The 16,852-nt window shown below is 36.0% G+C and overlaps 2 protein-coding genes across 2 annotated transcripts; both read left to right on the top strand.

Moving 5' to 3' along the window:
* The first annotated feature begins 2,843 nt into the window (after window positions 1–2,843).
* LOC143461822 (transmembrane emp24 domain-containing protein 2-like) lies at window positions 2,844–8,110 on the top strand. The gene is made up of 4 exons (XM_076959711.1): window positions 2,844–3,095; window positions 7,027–7,222; window positions 7,454–7,564; window positions 7,637–8,110. The coding sequence occupies exons 1-4, from the start codon at window positions 2,916–2,918 to the stop codon at window positions 7,759–7,761; spliced, it is 612 nt and encodes a 203-aa protein (XP_076815826.1). The 5' UTR covers window positions 2,844–2,915; the 3' UTR covers window positions 7,762–8,110.
* A 3,912-nt stretch (window positions 8,111–12,022) lies between these two features.
* On the top strand, window positions 12,023–16,327 carry LOC143461821 (glyoxalase domain-containing protein 4-like). Its single transcript, XM_076959710.1, has 8 exons — window positions 12,023–12,233; window positions 13,109–13,158; window positions 13,228–13,348; window positions 13,844–13,988; window positions 14,487–14,537; window positions 14,983–15,149; window positions 15,315–15,482; window positions 16,047–16,327. Exons 1-8 carry the CDS (start codon window positions 12,144–12,146, stop codon window positions 16,143–16,145), a joined length of 891 nt encoding a protein of 296 aa, XP_076815825.1. The 5' UTR covers window positions 12,023–12,143; the 3' UTR covers window positions 16,146–16,327.
* The last annotated feature ends 525 nt before the right edge of the window (window positions 16,328–16,852 follow it).

The following is a 16,852-nucleotide window of genomic DNA, read 5'->3' as shown; positions in this document are numbered from 1 at the left end:
TTGATATTTATGAACATGTTTTTTTGGGAAAACTTTATTTCAACTCTCCATACACCTGCCACCTGGAGTATGCACCTGAAACCTGATTGGTTTTCAAATCGCACATTTCTACTCCTCATCTACTCACTATAAAAGCTAGCACTTTTATCAGTGATCGGACAAAGAGAGAGAGAGAGAGAGAGAGAGAGAGAGAGAGAGAGAAAGAGAGAGAAGGAAATCCCTGACCAACTCACTGTCGGACTCGGTGAAAACGAACTAATGCGTTTAGCGTCACGCAATCATGCCGTATGACATTATTTCGTTAACTTTTCGGACTTCTCGGGGCATTCATCACACACAATTTAACTTAACACAACTTTTACTGCTAACTATATGCTTGTAATCGAGTTGATTTAGCAACAACGACAGCAATGGCTCCAGCTCAGAGTAGTTCAGCTTTTGACCAAGATGACAATGTCAGTGTGACGTAACCGTCACAATGATTGCTTTAATTACATTACGATGACCGCCTTTGGTTGCAAATCTTCGTGGTTAATTTACTCTCTTAAGCAAGTCGACTTTAAAACTGGTTTTACAACGTCTTTTGCTATAATACTATGTCTCCGAAGTGTTTAAAGAGGATCATATCTCTGTCTCAGACACACCTATTTTGGACAAGTGAACACAGGATGTAGGCCTAGTATTCGCGCTGACCACGTTTAAAACGTCGGGCTATTAGCTCAGACTTTCGAATTAATAAAACAACTGGAAATTAATTTGTGGTTATCTGTTTTATTCCTAGGACAACTACTAATCAGCAATAATCACGTCTTCAGATGAGATTCGTCAGTATCGATAAATTGTCGTGAAACAGCATCAAATTTCACCATCCATCTCGCTCGACTACTGGAATAACAGCCGCAAAGCCGGCATGTAACGTTGATGGATGTTACTGTTATACGTCCAGTAGCGCAGCACACCATCCCAATACGTCACACCACAACTTTTTCTGCCACTGTCAAGTCTTCTCGGACTGGTTTCGGACTACATAAGGTGAAATAGTCACTTCGTGCTTTTTATCACGAAAATGGGCAAAGTGGGTTTGCTGTGCTTATTGTACCACGTAAATTTGTAGAACATCCAGGCAAAGAAAAAGTGAAGAGGCAATTTGCCTTCACCAATAAGCAACCTGGATTATGAGCTGTTTCAGATGAAATAGCAATATAGCGTTTAATTTTTTGTTCCTCATGGCAAAAAAAGACCATGCGATAGGATGCGCTGATCTTTGCTTTATTATTATCTATGTAGGTTTGGTACTTAGGTGGCCATGCTAACCTACTATCTTATAGCACAATTGCATTATTGCTATCTTGCATGTTTTAAGCCCTTGGGCTTTGCCACTTTTTCCTGTTCGTGAGCATATGTTTTATTGTGCTATAACTACAACGGTGAGCATCGTAGCTTTCGCTTCGCATAGTCAATGGCGAAAAATAAACAATGCAGTACAACACAATTCACCATAGACATCTTAACAACATTTGTCATGAATTTGTTTCAAAACCATTTAGTAAGTCTGTAGACGTGGCCAACTGCAGCAGTAAGTGCAAACAACTGAAAGACGTTGAAGGTGGGTTATAGGTGAATGCTCTCGATGTTTTTGTAGGCTGTGCTTTCCTAAAATATGCACTGAAATGCAAAACTGAGGTGTTAACTGAAGTGCCAAGCGTTTTTATTTAGTTATTTAAATCACAGGCCCGACTTGCAGTGGCAGGAAAGCCTGTCAAGAAAGTGGAAACTAGGGCAGTTTTCGACGAGAAATATGTTTAATAGTGTGAAAGTTTCTATAATAGTGTGTGCAAAGACGCAAATTTTGGCGTGATGGTGTTTACTGAAGCCTCAAATCTTGGTTTATTTATTATAAATTGACGTTCAAACAACCAGTTTTTCTTTGTTTAATTATTATCTATCGGCGAGAAGATAAAAATTTCGGCATGCAGGTTGATGACACTACTTCCTAAAGCAAACTTTCCTTGCCGTGACCCGGATAAATTCACCTATAAATGTAATGTAAAAACTTGCGCCATGCACGCCAACGCTTATATAGAATATAGCGTAAAACAGCAATTCTGTCCCAGAAAATTTTCCAGCACATCATACAGTCTGACAGTCATATATTGTATATATATAGCCTATATATACAGACTTTCCGGTTGGGTTGATGAATCTCGAGCTTGAAGGTGCCACACTTTCCATTAGATGGATGACATAGAGTAATGTGTCTGGCACATCATTGTCGATGTACCAGAGAATACTCCATCTTGCAACGAGCAGTATTATCATCACATCTTCCAAGGATTATTTATCACTTTCTTTACAAGCTCGGGCTAACCAATAACGCCGTTCTTTAGTGCTATGGCCACAAGAAACCGCATTTTTGCCCGGGACGGGGTTTCTTTTACGTGGGTTTGTTTTCCCATCCACTGATGTACAGCAATGAAGCAAATTTCAATCATCAGTTGCTTGAACACACCACCTGCTCCTCTGCTTAATTTTTCGCTTTTTCAACTTATGTTGTATGAATTTAACTAAGTATAGGTTTAGTGGCTAGTTGTTACCAGCAATTATTAACTTTTTTTTTATTGAGCACGTTTTAAGCCTTTTCGGCTTTGTCATTTTTTCCTGTTCAATGGAACGTTTTAGTAACAACTGACTTGATTTTTCATCCCCACGGCACTTTTAATAAAAAATAAATGACTGGATAAATGGTTTGCTCAATAAAGCATTAAATGTGATTTTCTTTTGTCAAGTTCATTTCAAGGTATGGAATTAACTTAACCGTTACAATCAGCTTAAGGGTTACTGATAAATTTTCTTGTTTACAGGGATTGTATATAATCGATTTTATATAACCTGTGATCATAACGATCATAATTGATATGAATGCCACAATGTTTGCTGTTTTGTGTGTAATGGCACTTGTTAGGTGTAGTGCGTCTTACTTCATCACAGTGGATGCTCATGCGGAGGAATGCTTCTTTGAAAAGGCAAAGGGTGGAACAAAATTAGGATTAACTTTCGAAGTTGCGGAGGGAGGATTTTTAGATATTGATGTAGAAGTATGTCTTACAATTGCTCAAAAATGTTAAAACATGGATAACTGCTGCTAATTAAGCCTATGATATGGTAATGGAATGCTAAATCTGTATATCAAGCAGGTTTTATGCTTGTTGAGTGCATATAGCCTGAAGCTCGCTATATAGCCAGATTGGAGAGAATGGCACTGGTCTGTATTTCATGGCAAAATTTGCAGAGGTCTCTGGTGTGCAGACCCGCTAATTCAGATGTACAACAGCTAGCCAAGTGTACACCTATTAAATGTTTCAGAGGTGACCTCAAATGGTCTAAACGCAACGTTTTTCTCCCACACTCTCCTTGCACTCATCCAAATGACTCATTTCCCTCCCTCGAGACATGCAACCAACAAGGAATCTTTACAGTCAAACCTTCCCTTGAAAGAAGGAAAGTAATGTAACATCGCTTGCTGGTATCACTTTAATACAGTGGTTCCCAAACTTTATCTACTTGCGTACCATTTTTTTGGTTCATGCAGCGTTTTCGTACCACCTACATTGTAGGTGGTCCGACAAAACTCCAGAATTCAAAAATAAAAAATGATAGGCAAAATGTTTACTAAAGGCTCGTGAATATTAAACAAAAATTAGTCGAACTTTTACCGCCCTCGCTACAGTGCTACAGCATAACTAACGTATTACAAAAACTGACTTCAAGGATTTGTGATGTAATTAATGACGTGTTCTATTTCGTCACAAAGAAACCCTGTTTTACAATCCAATGCGTCAATACCCTAAGGAATTAGTATTCAGTCAGGGAATGTAGCATGATATTTCACGCTCTACCTAATTTATGTGAATTAAAATAATGCTGATGACAATAAAAGATCTTTTGTGATCGTTTGGTGTGAACTTGATAAGTTGCTCGTGTACCACCTGGAAGACCTTCGTGTACCACTAGTGGTACGTGACTACGCGTACCATAGTTTGGGAACCACTGCTTTAATAGATACAACAAGCAAGATCACAGCTAAGAATTCTATATCATTCAAAGGAAACTCTTATGAGAAAATAAATTTAGATGATTAAATGGCTAAATAATTAATTAAATAGAGTCAAGTGTGCCAGAATTTTGTTTGAAATTCAACTCGGGTGTGCAGCTGACACGAGATACAGAAAAGGTATGGCTGGAGCACATCTGAGATTTTTTGCCGAAACAATATCGCACACCGGCAGACTAAAAAATCATGCTTGTTTTTCGGTGGGAGAAGAAATTCTGTAGAATAAGGAGATATTGCTTTTTCTTCCTTTTCTATTATAAAAGCACACCGCCTGTTTTTTTGTACACTGGATTTTTACAACTGTATCATTGAGATCTTGGCGAAAACTGCCATACTCTGAAGTCCGGTGCCATAGCCTATCTTTAACTTACCGGTATATAATTGTCTTAAAAAAGCTTGCAGAGTACCAGATTGGAATTTTCGGGATTATAGAGTATGTTTTGGATTTACAAACAGGATGTAAAACAGCTTATTCAGTGTGTTGTGATGTACATTCCACTCTAACTTCATTTGCATACCATCTTACTCAATTTCTTTTGCGCAGATTTTCGCGGAAAACCCCATAATTGTGTAGATTACTTGTAAATTACACAGTTTTAGATCCTTACGTGCAAGGCAAACTTTCCAGTCTAGCGAGAGTATAGCCTATTTTCTATGAACTAAAACAGTTCTTTAAACTTTTGGAGGCAGAGATACCAAACATTGCAATTTTATTCATACATTCGTTATGATACATATATATATATATATGTATCATTCATCAAACCTCTCGTTTAAATATACACTGTGTGTATCTTGACATTTGTCAATTCTCCTGAGTTAAGTCCACTTTAAAATCTGATGGTTAGTCCGTAAGTCGATCGAACGATAGCATGTAATGGTTGAGCAGTTATTGCCAAAAATATATCGCAAAAAAAAAATCACCCAATAAGTGTGCCTATATTTTTCTTGAGTCAACATGAGCAATGTTGCATCCATCAGTTTTAATTATGGTTTTCCTTAGCCTACATCCAGCTAGGACATAACAAATAGATGTTTTATAGCCCCATACATTTTATTGTGAATGTGGAGAAAGAGAGAATAGTGCTGAGGCTTGGCGAAGTCAGCATTGAAATATCATGCTGAGATCAGTGTGTGGAAGCATTCAGCAACAGTACAGTGAAGAAAGCAGTGGCAGGCAGATAAGCAGTTTGTTTGTGTAGTTAGGCATTTTTTCATAGACGATGTGTAAATGTGAGCATAAGTAATGTATGATGTGAGAAAATTCAACTGAGGAAGGCATTTTAGTTGTATGAATGGCAAAACGTGGTTGAATTATACTGTACCTTTGTACTTGTTCCAGATATGCGAGTACAAAAGTAAAGACTTTTTGTGTGGTTATGCGGAAATCTTGGGGCCAACTTGCTGGTTTTGTTGTAATTAATTTATACAGCACCTCATAGCTGCACAACATATGTTACTATAACTAGTATGCACCACTATGCTTATAAAGAAAATGGTCTGGTTCCAAGAGATAACTTTTGTAATTTTTGGAAGTTTTTGTGAAATAGCTATGTGTGAAAGATTGTTTATGATGTAACGTGAACAATAACTTTTTTTGCATAGATAGTAGAGCTTGCATTAGTCGCATATAATGGATGTGTATATAACGCATAACCATATAAATTGGATGAAAATTCTAGTCCAGATGGTTTCCTATTCTTTTTAGTGCATTTCAACTCACTTATAACGGATCCGTCATCACATATAACGGATACGTTCTCTAGTTCCTTTGAGAAGTATAATGTAAAATACCTTGTATATAACGGATCCATTTATCGGTGCAAAGAAATCGATTGTTGTCAATACAATTGCTATTGTCACAGAAGAAAGCGTGCCTTATTCTTGACACTCGATGACATTCGATCTTTCACTTATATTACGTATATACACTGTACAAATATGCCAAAAAATTTCATTTTCACAGTGAAATAGTGCACAGACAATATACAGTACAGTGTGTTGTTTCTGACTTGAAAATGTTTTGTAATTAACTCTGGAGTGTGAAACGTAATACATAGGGACCTAGTGAACCTGCGTGGTGTGTCGAGGGTCAGTTTCGTATATAACGGATGAATATCGCTGGTTGTTAGTTGCTTATTTCTTTCTTATTCACGGCCGTATTTGTAAATTCTTGACAAATTGTGGGTTTATCCGTACTTTTTGCTGTAAATTGATTCGTGGATGGCCATACACACGATAGGATTGATAACTACTCTCTGAAAGTTTTTGTTTGGAAAAAGTAACTCTTAACCATTCATCCCCTCACTTTTCAAACTGTTTAGTATCAACTGTAATTAATTTTGTAATTAAAACATGCTTCATCTGTGTAGTCTAGTGGTAGAGCATCTGGCAGACATCCAAGAGGTTGTTGGTTTGTTCACTCATCACTCACTCAGAGTTATAGAAAATGTGTTTCCTTTGCTTATTTCAAAACGTAGAAAACCTAAACTAGGATATATCCCCTCATGATAAGATTCCTTGAGCAGTGTAATTGATGAAATTAAAAAAATGATTAGCTGGATAATGTCATTCGAACCCGGAGCGAACCGTATATTAGCAAGCTTGCTGAATCTAAACCCGGAGTGGAATGAATGATTGCACTCGATGCAAACCTGAATCAGAGCAGAACTGGTAAAATAAAATTTTGTAAAATCTGAACTAAAGTTAAATCGTTTTCCACTGCAGCTCGAGTTCCTGCTTATAAGGCATGTTTGAAGGTGAGCATGGAGATTGGCTTCTCGCCTTGCCCACTTCATCCAAAATCTTACCTGCAGATTTAAGTCTGCATCAAAAATGGAATGACAACAAAATGAAGGCTCAGTACAAATAGTTAAAATGCAAAATCTGGTCAATAAAATAATTTTCATTTGCAGGTTACTGGGCCTGACAAGAAAGTTGTATACAAGGGTACAAAGGAATCAAATGGAAGATACACTTTTACGGCCCATGTCGATGGAACTTACAAATTTTGCTTTAGCAACAAAATGTCAACAATGACCCCTAAAATAATCATGTTCAGTATTGAAGCTGGAGAAGCTTTTAAACAGCCTGCAGACGGTGATTCAGAAGGTAATGCTGTTCGGCGATTTTTTAACTCAGTCAGTACCGTTCCATATTATATAAATGCCTGGCTTAACATTGAAACAAATCGTTTATCCAACTAAAACTATATAAATCAACATATTTTCAGTTTGTTAACTTGAATTTATTAAGAAATGATTCAATGTAAAATTTTATAACAATAACTGAAGTTCATAACATCTAGACAAATAAGTTTTCTTGATCATTATTCAATGTCAGATGAGCATCAAAACAAACTTGAAAGTATGATTAATGAACTGTCAGTAGCGATGAGTGGTGTCAAGCATGAGCAAGAATATATGGAAGTTCGGGAAAGAATTCATCGAGCAAGTAGGTTACCGATTTCAATAAATTTAAGTTTTTGCGATGTAGTGATTAACAACATATTTGCAATTCTTGCAGTTAATGACAACACAAACTCGAGGGTGGTTTTGTGGGCATTTTTCGAATCTCTTGTTCTGGTTGCTATGACACTTGGTCAAATATATTACCTCAAGAGATTCTTTGAAGTGAGGAGAGTAATATAAATGGCTTTGCCTGTCTTTGCAACCCTTTTCCAATATACCAATGTGACCGTTAGTTGTGGATATAGAAGTCTTTCTTTGACCTGCAAGGAACATTGTTTCGCTATTAACTGTTGCAAAATGTTGACATTGTATAGTAAGTTTATTTCTAAATTAAATCTCAAGCCCCAGCAAAGTTACAGTCTTAAACTCCAGATTTATACATTACTTATTCCACTTTTTTATATCATGGAAAAGGTTTTATTGTTATTCTATTTGCAAGTGCAGTTTGTTGGTGTTTGACAGTATGCGGTAGTGGTCGTTGGCTGTGTGTCTTGACCATGTGGAGGGAATAAAAAACAAAAATCATTTACATACTTTTTGCCCATTCGATTAAGACATGGAAAAATTGTTTGAGGGGTTTTATTCTGGAAAATACGCATAATTTTCATTTAATGCATTGTCGTATTTATTCTCAACATATTAACGGAGGATGACGTTAACCAGTCAAACACCAATGTGCCAAGCTGGGCGGATTACAAATGGAGCATGGAGTGGCAAGAAAATTCTTCCAGACTCCATGGTTACATTTCGGAGGCCAGCACATTACCACCGGAAATGCATTTTCCCAGGTGTGCTTGGACCAAGCTCAATCGCCTTCGAACTGGCGTTGGCCTCTTCCGCTCAACTATGCACAAATAGGGTATGGCTCCATCTGCGGCCTGTGAGTGTGGTGCAGAAGAGCAGACTGCAGACCACGTCATAACATTTTGTCCCACATACCGCCATCCTTGTGGGAACCGTGGTCTGACAACAATGGATGAAAACCTGGTCAGCTGGCTAACTAACACCTGCCCTACAATATGAGGTTTTTGTTCCCTCTCTCAAGAAAACTTAAAGAACCATCTACTCCACACGAAGAAGAACGGAGGAAAATTAAAGCCTGAATCCTAACCAATTAATACGAATGAGAAAAGCTACATCTCTACGGTGCACCACGCATCACCTTTATTGCTCTATTCAAAACTCTATGAACAATTCATCAACCGCTGAAAGGGGTTGAGCCAATTTTGATTGTGATTGCCCAGTTTTAGAGAGAAGAAAACTGTTTAAATTAGTCGTTAGGCATTGGACGTGCCAAGGGGGAAGAATGCATGGGGACTTAAGCCCCTAAAAGAATACGCAGGAACCCAAGTTTCCAGTAAATAAGCAAATCGCCGAAGAAAATTTAAACTGATCTTCGTGTTCAGTTTTACATCTGTATCGTTAGGCTAGTCTGTAAAGTGATGTCATATAATCATCTTTGTCTAGTTCTAATCTAAACAGACTCACTAGTTGGAACTTTCAAGAACGCGTAAAATTCTAAGACGTTATAGTTTTAAGTAAATTGAAATTTTCCAAACGTGTTAATAAAAATAGAAACAATCTCTTAAGTAACTGAAATGGGATACTGTGTTTTCTAACTAAAAAATAAAAAAGCGGAACAGAACACCTATCCATATAAAAAAATTTACCAGAAGGCTACCAAATTAGGTAACTTTATACAAAAAAACAGGCCACTGTAATAGACCTGCACATAATTAACTCTATTAGAAAATTTGAAACCGAAAAATGCCAGAGGCGTAATGACTAGAGTCAACTGACTTCACTTGACAAGAGAAAAGACGGAACTTAGCTGAAGTCGGTATTTTAAAAAGACTCAACTTGACTCGAATCGGTCCTTGTTGATTGGATTACAGTATTAGATAAAACGCTCTTTTCTTTCTTTCGCGCAGCTACCGTCAATGTGTTACTTAAAAAGGATGTTAATTTACAATCGGATATTAGTTACGTTCGGGATCGCAAACCAAAGCAAATTTTCAGACATTTTAATTTTTTGTAGTTGACAGAAACGGTGCTTTCGCGTTATGCATGGGTATAATTCCTTTGGCGCAATCACTATGGAACCATTTCCTGTATCATCAGCTCGCAGCAACCCAGGCGGCCACAACTTTACAGGACGGTCGGTCATGTATTAAGATTTTTTGTCATAATTTGACTTGACGGGATTGGGCAGAATCGAAGGGGTTTCCCCAGATTTTTACTTTGCGAGGTTCCTAGGAGAAAACTTACTTGTAATGCATTTTAAATTGGATTTAGCACACGGCTTCCAGAAAACATGACCAACACTGTGTTGCAGTCTAGTACTACAGTACTAATCAAATTAAATATAAACGTGTAGTTTTCTACCTTTTCGAAATACCGTTACACAAAATTAACCGACATATTCGCAATGATGTGAACGATGCAGATATAGGCTTGTGTTAATTGTCATAATTAGCCCTTATTCCTACGCAATTCCCGTGCAGATCTGATGATTTTGTAATGTTATCTATGTTCTGTGTTCTATGTCGTGTGTTTACATAACAAGCTCTGGGGGGTAGGTAAAAGACGGATTCCGTACGGACTTTAACGGATTCCGTAAAATAGGTAAAAGACGGACTTCTGCGGACTTTTAGGGACTTACCAATTTGGTCGGCTAAATATTCAAATGATTTTTTTCTCATAAATGAGCATTTTAGTTGAAATTATGTAACTTGAGAAATTGTGTTTATGTTATAATCACAAAGCCCAAGCTTTCTTAAACGTGTGGAAAATGATATACTGCAGGCCTACACAATTTCCTGTCTGATGCAAAGATGTGTACGGTTTTCATGATACAAATATAAGCGATCACCTGAATAATCCCTTTCAGTCTAATTTGCACTTTCATCTTTGGACTTCTTGTACTCCAGCCTGTGCCTCGTGGTGTTATTTGGTGTTTATTGGAATTGGAATATATTACGATGTCAATAAAATGAACATTAATATGGACAGCGTGTGTTGAGTTGAATGCAAGTTCAATGGTATCAGAATACTGGCTGTGGTAGACTTCACGACCGACATAGATTCGAGACTCTTTAATATGGCTACAGCTTCATCGCTTATTATATAAACGAATTATTTACGGATTTTATCTATACTGTGACAAACTTGGTTTAGTAGAGCTACGGACTTTTTCATACTGAGACGTATAATATGAAGTCCATCGCTTATTATATTATATGGATTTTCATACTTTTAATCAACATTTTATTATTCCCTACTAATTCAGCGCAGATTTGATAATTCTTTCAGGATATCAATGTGGTGCTTTAATGTGTAATGTGTAACGTTCTTGCATAACACATTATTAATTCGACTGTTATGTAACGACCAATCCTTCGAGAACGAGCAAAACGACGGGGGTCGGTATCGATTAGGAAATAAAAGACAAAATCCATGAAAGACAATTAATGGGTCTTCGGTTGGTATTTATTGGTACTCGGATCCTCTTTCTACGATAAGCCTTGAACATGATAAATACTCAATGCAAAATCAACAAGCCTTGCCTGCATTTAAGTCCACAAACTGTTAGCTGACAATATGGTGTCAGATAGCGTGTTTAACCGATCAAATATTTATAGAATACCTCAAGCCAGCATAACGTCAGTCAGAAAAATATCAACGAAATTGTTTGCAGACTTTTTGTATACTGTCGCAAATAAGCTTGATGTAGTTGAGCTACAGACTTTTTCATATTGAGACGTTCACTTCGAAGTCCATCGCTTATTATACCAATGCAAGTGTTTACAGACTTTTTCTATACTTTGACAAGTAAGCTTGATTTAGTTTAGCAACGGACTTTTTCATATTGAGAAGTTCATTTCGAAGTCTGAGTTTGAAGAAGTTCACACTGAGTCACTGACCAGCTTTTTCCATTTAAGCTGCATTAGTGTGCTTCAAGCTTATCCCTACAAAATTCTGACAATGATCATTGTAAGGTGTTGCCGACAATCGCTCAATCCTATAATCACATTGTGAACCAAATCATTGGCTGTCACTATTTCACCAAAAAAAGTCATACATTCAAAGCTATTTTCAGAGTTTCTTGTTAACCTAACTTAAATATTTTAACGTAGTAACCTAAATCTAACTTCAACTCAACCCTAAATAGCTGAAATCGACTTTTTGCATACCAATTTTCTAACCTAACCTCCTATCTTTAATAACGAACTTCTTGGTCTAATTACGTTGAAATAGGCACTCTGTAAATAATTTTGCCTTTAAACATATGCTTTGGTTGTGGAAATTGAAAGGGTTCTTGAGATGAATCATGTAATTGCAGTTGTTCTTGTGATCTAAGATATAAGTATATTTGGTGATATTCATGATTAGGCACTCATCATAATCATAGTGGTGGTCTAAGCATTGAAGTGCATGATTACGTATATTTAGATACTGAGGCCATTTCAAAAGAAAAGTTTAATATTTGGTAGATTGTTATCAGATTATAATCTGGATACTTACTAGATATTTGTCTGGTATAAACTTTGTACATAAAAGAAATGACTTCAAGAAGAACTCTGCACTTTGTATTCAAAATTGGAGATAGAAATGCTACGCTGAAATTTTACAGAGAAATACTTGGAATGAAGGTATGCTGTGATGTCAAACAGTTATGTGATACATTTTTGGAAGGTTGTATAGCAGAATTAGCACTGAATAAAAAGGCAAGGAATGAGATGTTTATTATGTTTGCATATTTGCAATGTTTATGCTTGTTGTGCTCACAAAAGCGTAACGTTTTCACGCGATGCCATTGTCATCTTGTTTTGGCAATTCCAATGCCAACCATAAAGTTATAAACCTAATATTTTATTTTAATGTGTCTGTAGAAATAAAATAGTAAAAAATAAAATTGTCCTTTGGGTTGGCCCGGCAATTACATGTCTTTAAATCATTGTGTAATTTAGTGTCTATCATGGCTGCTCGATTATGGTTGGGAAGTGTTTTCCTTATTCTCCCTACAGTCCAGAGATGAAACCATCAAACTTTGACAAACTTATCCCTGAAGTTGAAATAACTAATGTGTGTCAGCGTGTGTGCTGCTTTTCTTCTGTGAAAGAGCTTTTTGCCACCACTACACAAGGGGTTTGACAGAAAAACCAAGCTCATATCTTCAATGAAATGATGAACCCTCTCAAACGTTGAAGTTTTGTTATTTGTGGAAAAAACATGCCATTAAAAGAAAAACACTGAGCATTATTTATTGATTGGCCTTCAAACAATCAGCTTCTACTGTTTGAGTTAACAGTAGTCGTGTACATTTTTAATACGCCTTTTGCTAGGACCAAGTAAATTACCTGAAATTTAAAGCAGAGTCAAATTTTGGAATGAGCTTACACTGTGTTGTATTTGCGATTGGATAATTGCACAACTTTTTATTAAATACAAGTATAGATGATCATGATGCAGGTGTATAAACCAAATTTTGGCATTACATTTTAATATTTTTTGTAATATTTCAAAGGTGTTGCGTCATGAAGAGTTTGAAGAAGGCTGCAAAGCAACTTGCAATGGGTAATGCCTTTATTTTTGTCAACTTTGTTAATCATTTGGCGAAGATCCTAATATGTAATTCTCTTTCAGACCATATGATGGTAAATGGAGCAAAACTATGATAGGGTATGGGGCAGAAGACAACCATTTTGTTTGTGAATTAACGTATAATTACGGTATTGGACAATATGCTCTTGGCAATGACTTTCTGGTATGCATATACTGTGTGTGTAGTGGTCTATTTTTAGTATTTACTATCCTGTGGTTTGTGGAATATAAATAGCAGAATGTGCATAGCATGACAGGTTTTTGAATAATACAATTCTGCAAAGATGTTATTATTAATTCAAAAAGTGAATGAGGATATTTTCAATATCAATGTATGAATTGGCGGTATTTTACAAACAACGCCACATTTTTACTATAACTAATGGTATAATACACTAAAAAGTGTAACTGTGTAAATATATGCTGTATGAATCGTGCTTCATTGAAAGTTTGTTATTTTAAATCTGTAACATGGTAGAGATGAAAATGAAACATTAACATGATGGAAAATTACTAATATATTCTACAAAAAGCGTAAGCTTTTGTTTACGCAACTACAAATTTCAAAAATTATGCTACTCTGAAACATACTTAATATTCATGCTACTACCTGTAAAATTTGAGTAAAATTGAAAATTTTTTTGAATTATTGTACAAGGGTTTAACAATCAAGTCAGCAGAAGCAGTCAAGAATTGCAAAGTGAAAAATTGGGAATTAAAAGTTTTAAGTGAAAACATTTATGAAACTCGTGCACCTGGAGGTTACCGATTTGTCTTAGTAGATGAACCACAGCCTTGCACTGGTAATTACTTGTAGAGTTTTTGTGAAGTATATGTTTGCAGAGAATGGTATGGTATTACAATATCGGACTGTCGATATTAATATATCGACAGTCGATTACAATATCTGTCCTCGGACAGAGAAAAGTCTTTTCGCGGCTTACACTTTGCTGTGATTCCTTAGTGCTCAAGCCTTGATTACCGAGCTTGTCTTAATGCAAGTTTCGATTGTCACACCTTTTTCTATTTGGTTTTTGATTTTTTACAATGTGTTGCTTGAATTTGAAACTGTTCATCGGGATCACTGAACAAAAGCAAGAATTGTTCATGCCTTATCTAAGAACATTACAACGGCAGTATGTAATTTTTACAATATGTATTTTCACTATCATAGTTTGTTTGCAAATTTTTCTTTGGGAAAAAGAATTTGAAGAAAAAGAAAAATATTTACTTGAGTTTCTATTTGAATTTGCATGTAAAGTACAGTATAAAAACATCATGATTTTATTCATATTTTACAGATCCAGTGCAGAAAGTAACACTTGCTTCATCCTGTTTGCAAAAATCTGTTGGTACGAAATACCTTAAATTTAAGAATATTTTATAGGATATTTATCCTAGAATGCTAACCTTAACAAACAACTGGTTTATAATTTTTACATTAGGCTTGTGAATTTGCTCAATCTATCTTCCATATCCTGCACACATTCCTAATTAGGGTCTTAAATTTTTAATTTGGAGTTTCATTTTAAAAAACAACATTTAAACTATAAGTTTAAGTCGTCAAGTTCAAAATATTTTTCTGTGTTTGTATAAGATCTTTCATTTAATGTTCACTGAAGAGGAATTTCAAAGTTTAGAAACGGTGACCCACACACCATTATTACTACCGTTTATAAATTTTTTATTAATAATAATATGATTTAGAGTTTTAAAATGATGGACAGTAAAATTTGCATGTGCTTAAAAGAAGTTATATTTAAAAAGTATATCCTTTGTGTGTTGTATCACACACAGACTTTTGGACCAAGATTGCGGGAATGAAAGTGTATGAGCAAAACGGAAAGCAAGCAACACTTGGCTATTCTGATGAACAAGCCAAATTAAGCTTGCAAGATATCGCATGTCCTGTTGAACACAAAAAAGCATTTGGAAGAGTGGCTATAGCTTGCCCAAGGAATGAGGTGCAGTTGCACGTCAGCCTATTATGATATAGCAAAACAAAGTATTTGTAGATATACCATAACAAGTTTCTTCCTTTCGTTATTTTTCTGTACCATTCAATAGCTAGATAAATGTAGCTTTTGTAGTGCAAATTTGCAAGTACCTATGCTACTGTACATTTCCAGCTTAAAGGTGTTCAGAATGCAGCAAAAGAAGCAAATGGAACCATCCTAACAGAACTTGTGAGTTTGGATACACCAGGCAAAGCAACAGTTGAAGTAGTGATATTGGCTGATCCAGATGGCCATGAGATATGCTTTGTTGGTGATGAAGCCTTCCGAGAGCTCTCACAGGTTGACTGAAAATTTTTGTTTTTTTAGCTTTTCCGATTATGTATACAAAAATGCCTCAAGTCCAAAACCCAAAAGAAGCCAAACTTAATTTCTTTTATTTTGCAGTCTGTAAAATAGTAATTACTTCAAATATAGTGCATGGGGATTGCTAAAGCTTTGGATTTGGCATTGATTTAGCATGCCTTAGAATTAGATTTTAACTTAACGAAATGTGAAAAAAAATTTCATATTTCAAACCTATAATCTGGCATCATCAAATCAAGACTAAACTTGGTCAAAAATTATGCGTTTTACCAATTTTTAGGTACATTGCACATGCTACCATCTAAACGTCATCATTTAAACACGTTTTATTCTATATCATTTGCCACTAGGGTAGTTTCTAGACAAAAAAAATAAGCATACCGATCTCCGATTGGACTTATCCCGTTTTTGAAACGATGGTAAGGGTATTCAACATTTCCAAAGACATCTGAAATTCATTTAGTGAAGTTTGTTGCTTGACGCCTTCTGCAAGTGTTTATTAGTGGTAAGGTTATTATATGGTGACCTTTAATTTTTTAGATTGATCCAAAAGGGAACGATTTGCTGAATGAAGCCATTGCAGCTGATAAAAGTAATGAATGGTATAGCAAGCACCGCAGAGCCAAGCCAGATGCGTAAACTTCAAGTAATTACGGACGATCATCAGTGTACTTTCATTGTGTTGCAAAGAAACGTTTTCATGTATCCACATAATTTATCGCGATTAAAATTGCAAGTCTTCCTATTTATGGATACTATGGTTATTTCTGAACGTGTTTGCTATTTCGGAATGTGCAATCAAAACTAGTGCGGTTACCGTTTCATTTGTTGTGTTTCTTCGAATCGTTGTTCAGGGTTGTAACTCTCTTGCAGCGTTAATGTGGAAAAGAAAGTTCCGACAATGCACTATTTCCAAATAACTTATTTGTGCACGTAAAAAGTTGTAGCCAATTTCATGATTTTTTGTATGATGCTCGGTAGGATTTCGGAGTATTTATCCTCGGACTAAGGAAAGCCTTCACGACTGAAACACGGCGATGCTTGTTCATCGATTTAAGTCCAGATACCGAGGATTTTGATGGATTTTTATTTTTTGTAGCCTATGCCGAATCTCAAATTGCTCATTGGGTTGAATAAACAGGAAAAGTTAAATGCCTTTAATACATTGCCTAGGGCCGATGTTTGCGGAGAGAGGCACCAATCCCTGTGGATAGTGTAATTGTGATAAACACAGCAATGTAGCTTGGGTTACTATGATAATTAGGGTCGGATTAAGACTGTTAGAGGCCGTAAGCAATTTGGTGCCCCCATGCAATTCTAATGAAAATTTAGCAATAATAAATCTT

Source organism: Clavelina lepadiformis, chromosome 6, assembly GCF_947623445.1.
Source record: "Clavelina lepadiformis chromosome 6, kaClaLepa1.1, whole genome shotgun sequence".
NCBI lineage: Eukaryota > Metazoa > Chordata > Ascidiacea > Aplousobranchia > Clavelinidae > Clavelina > Clavelina lepadiformis.
The sequence above is the reverse complement of the archived record's forward strand: the minus strand, read 5'-3'. Positions and strand labels throughout refer to the sequence as shown.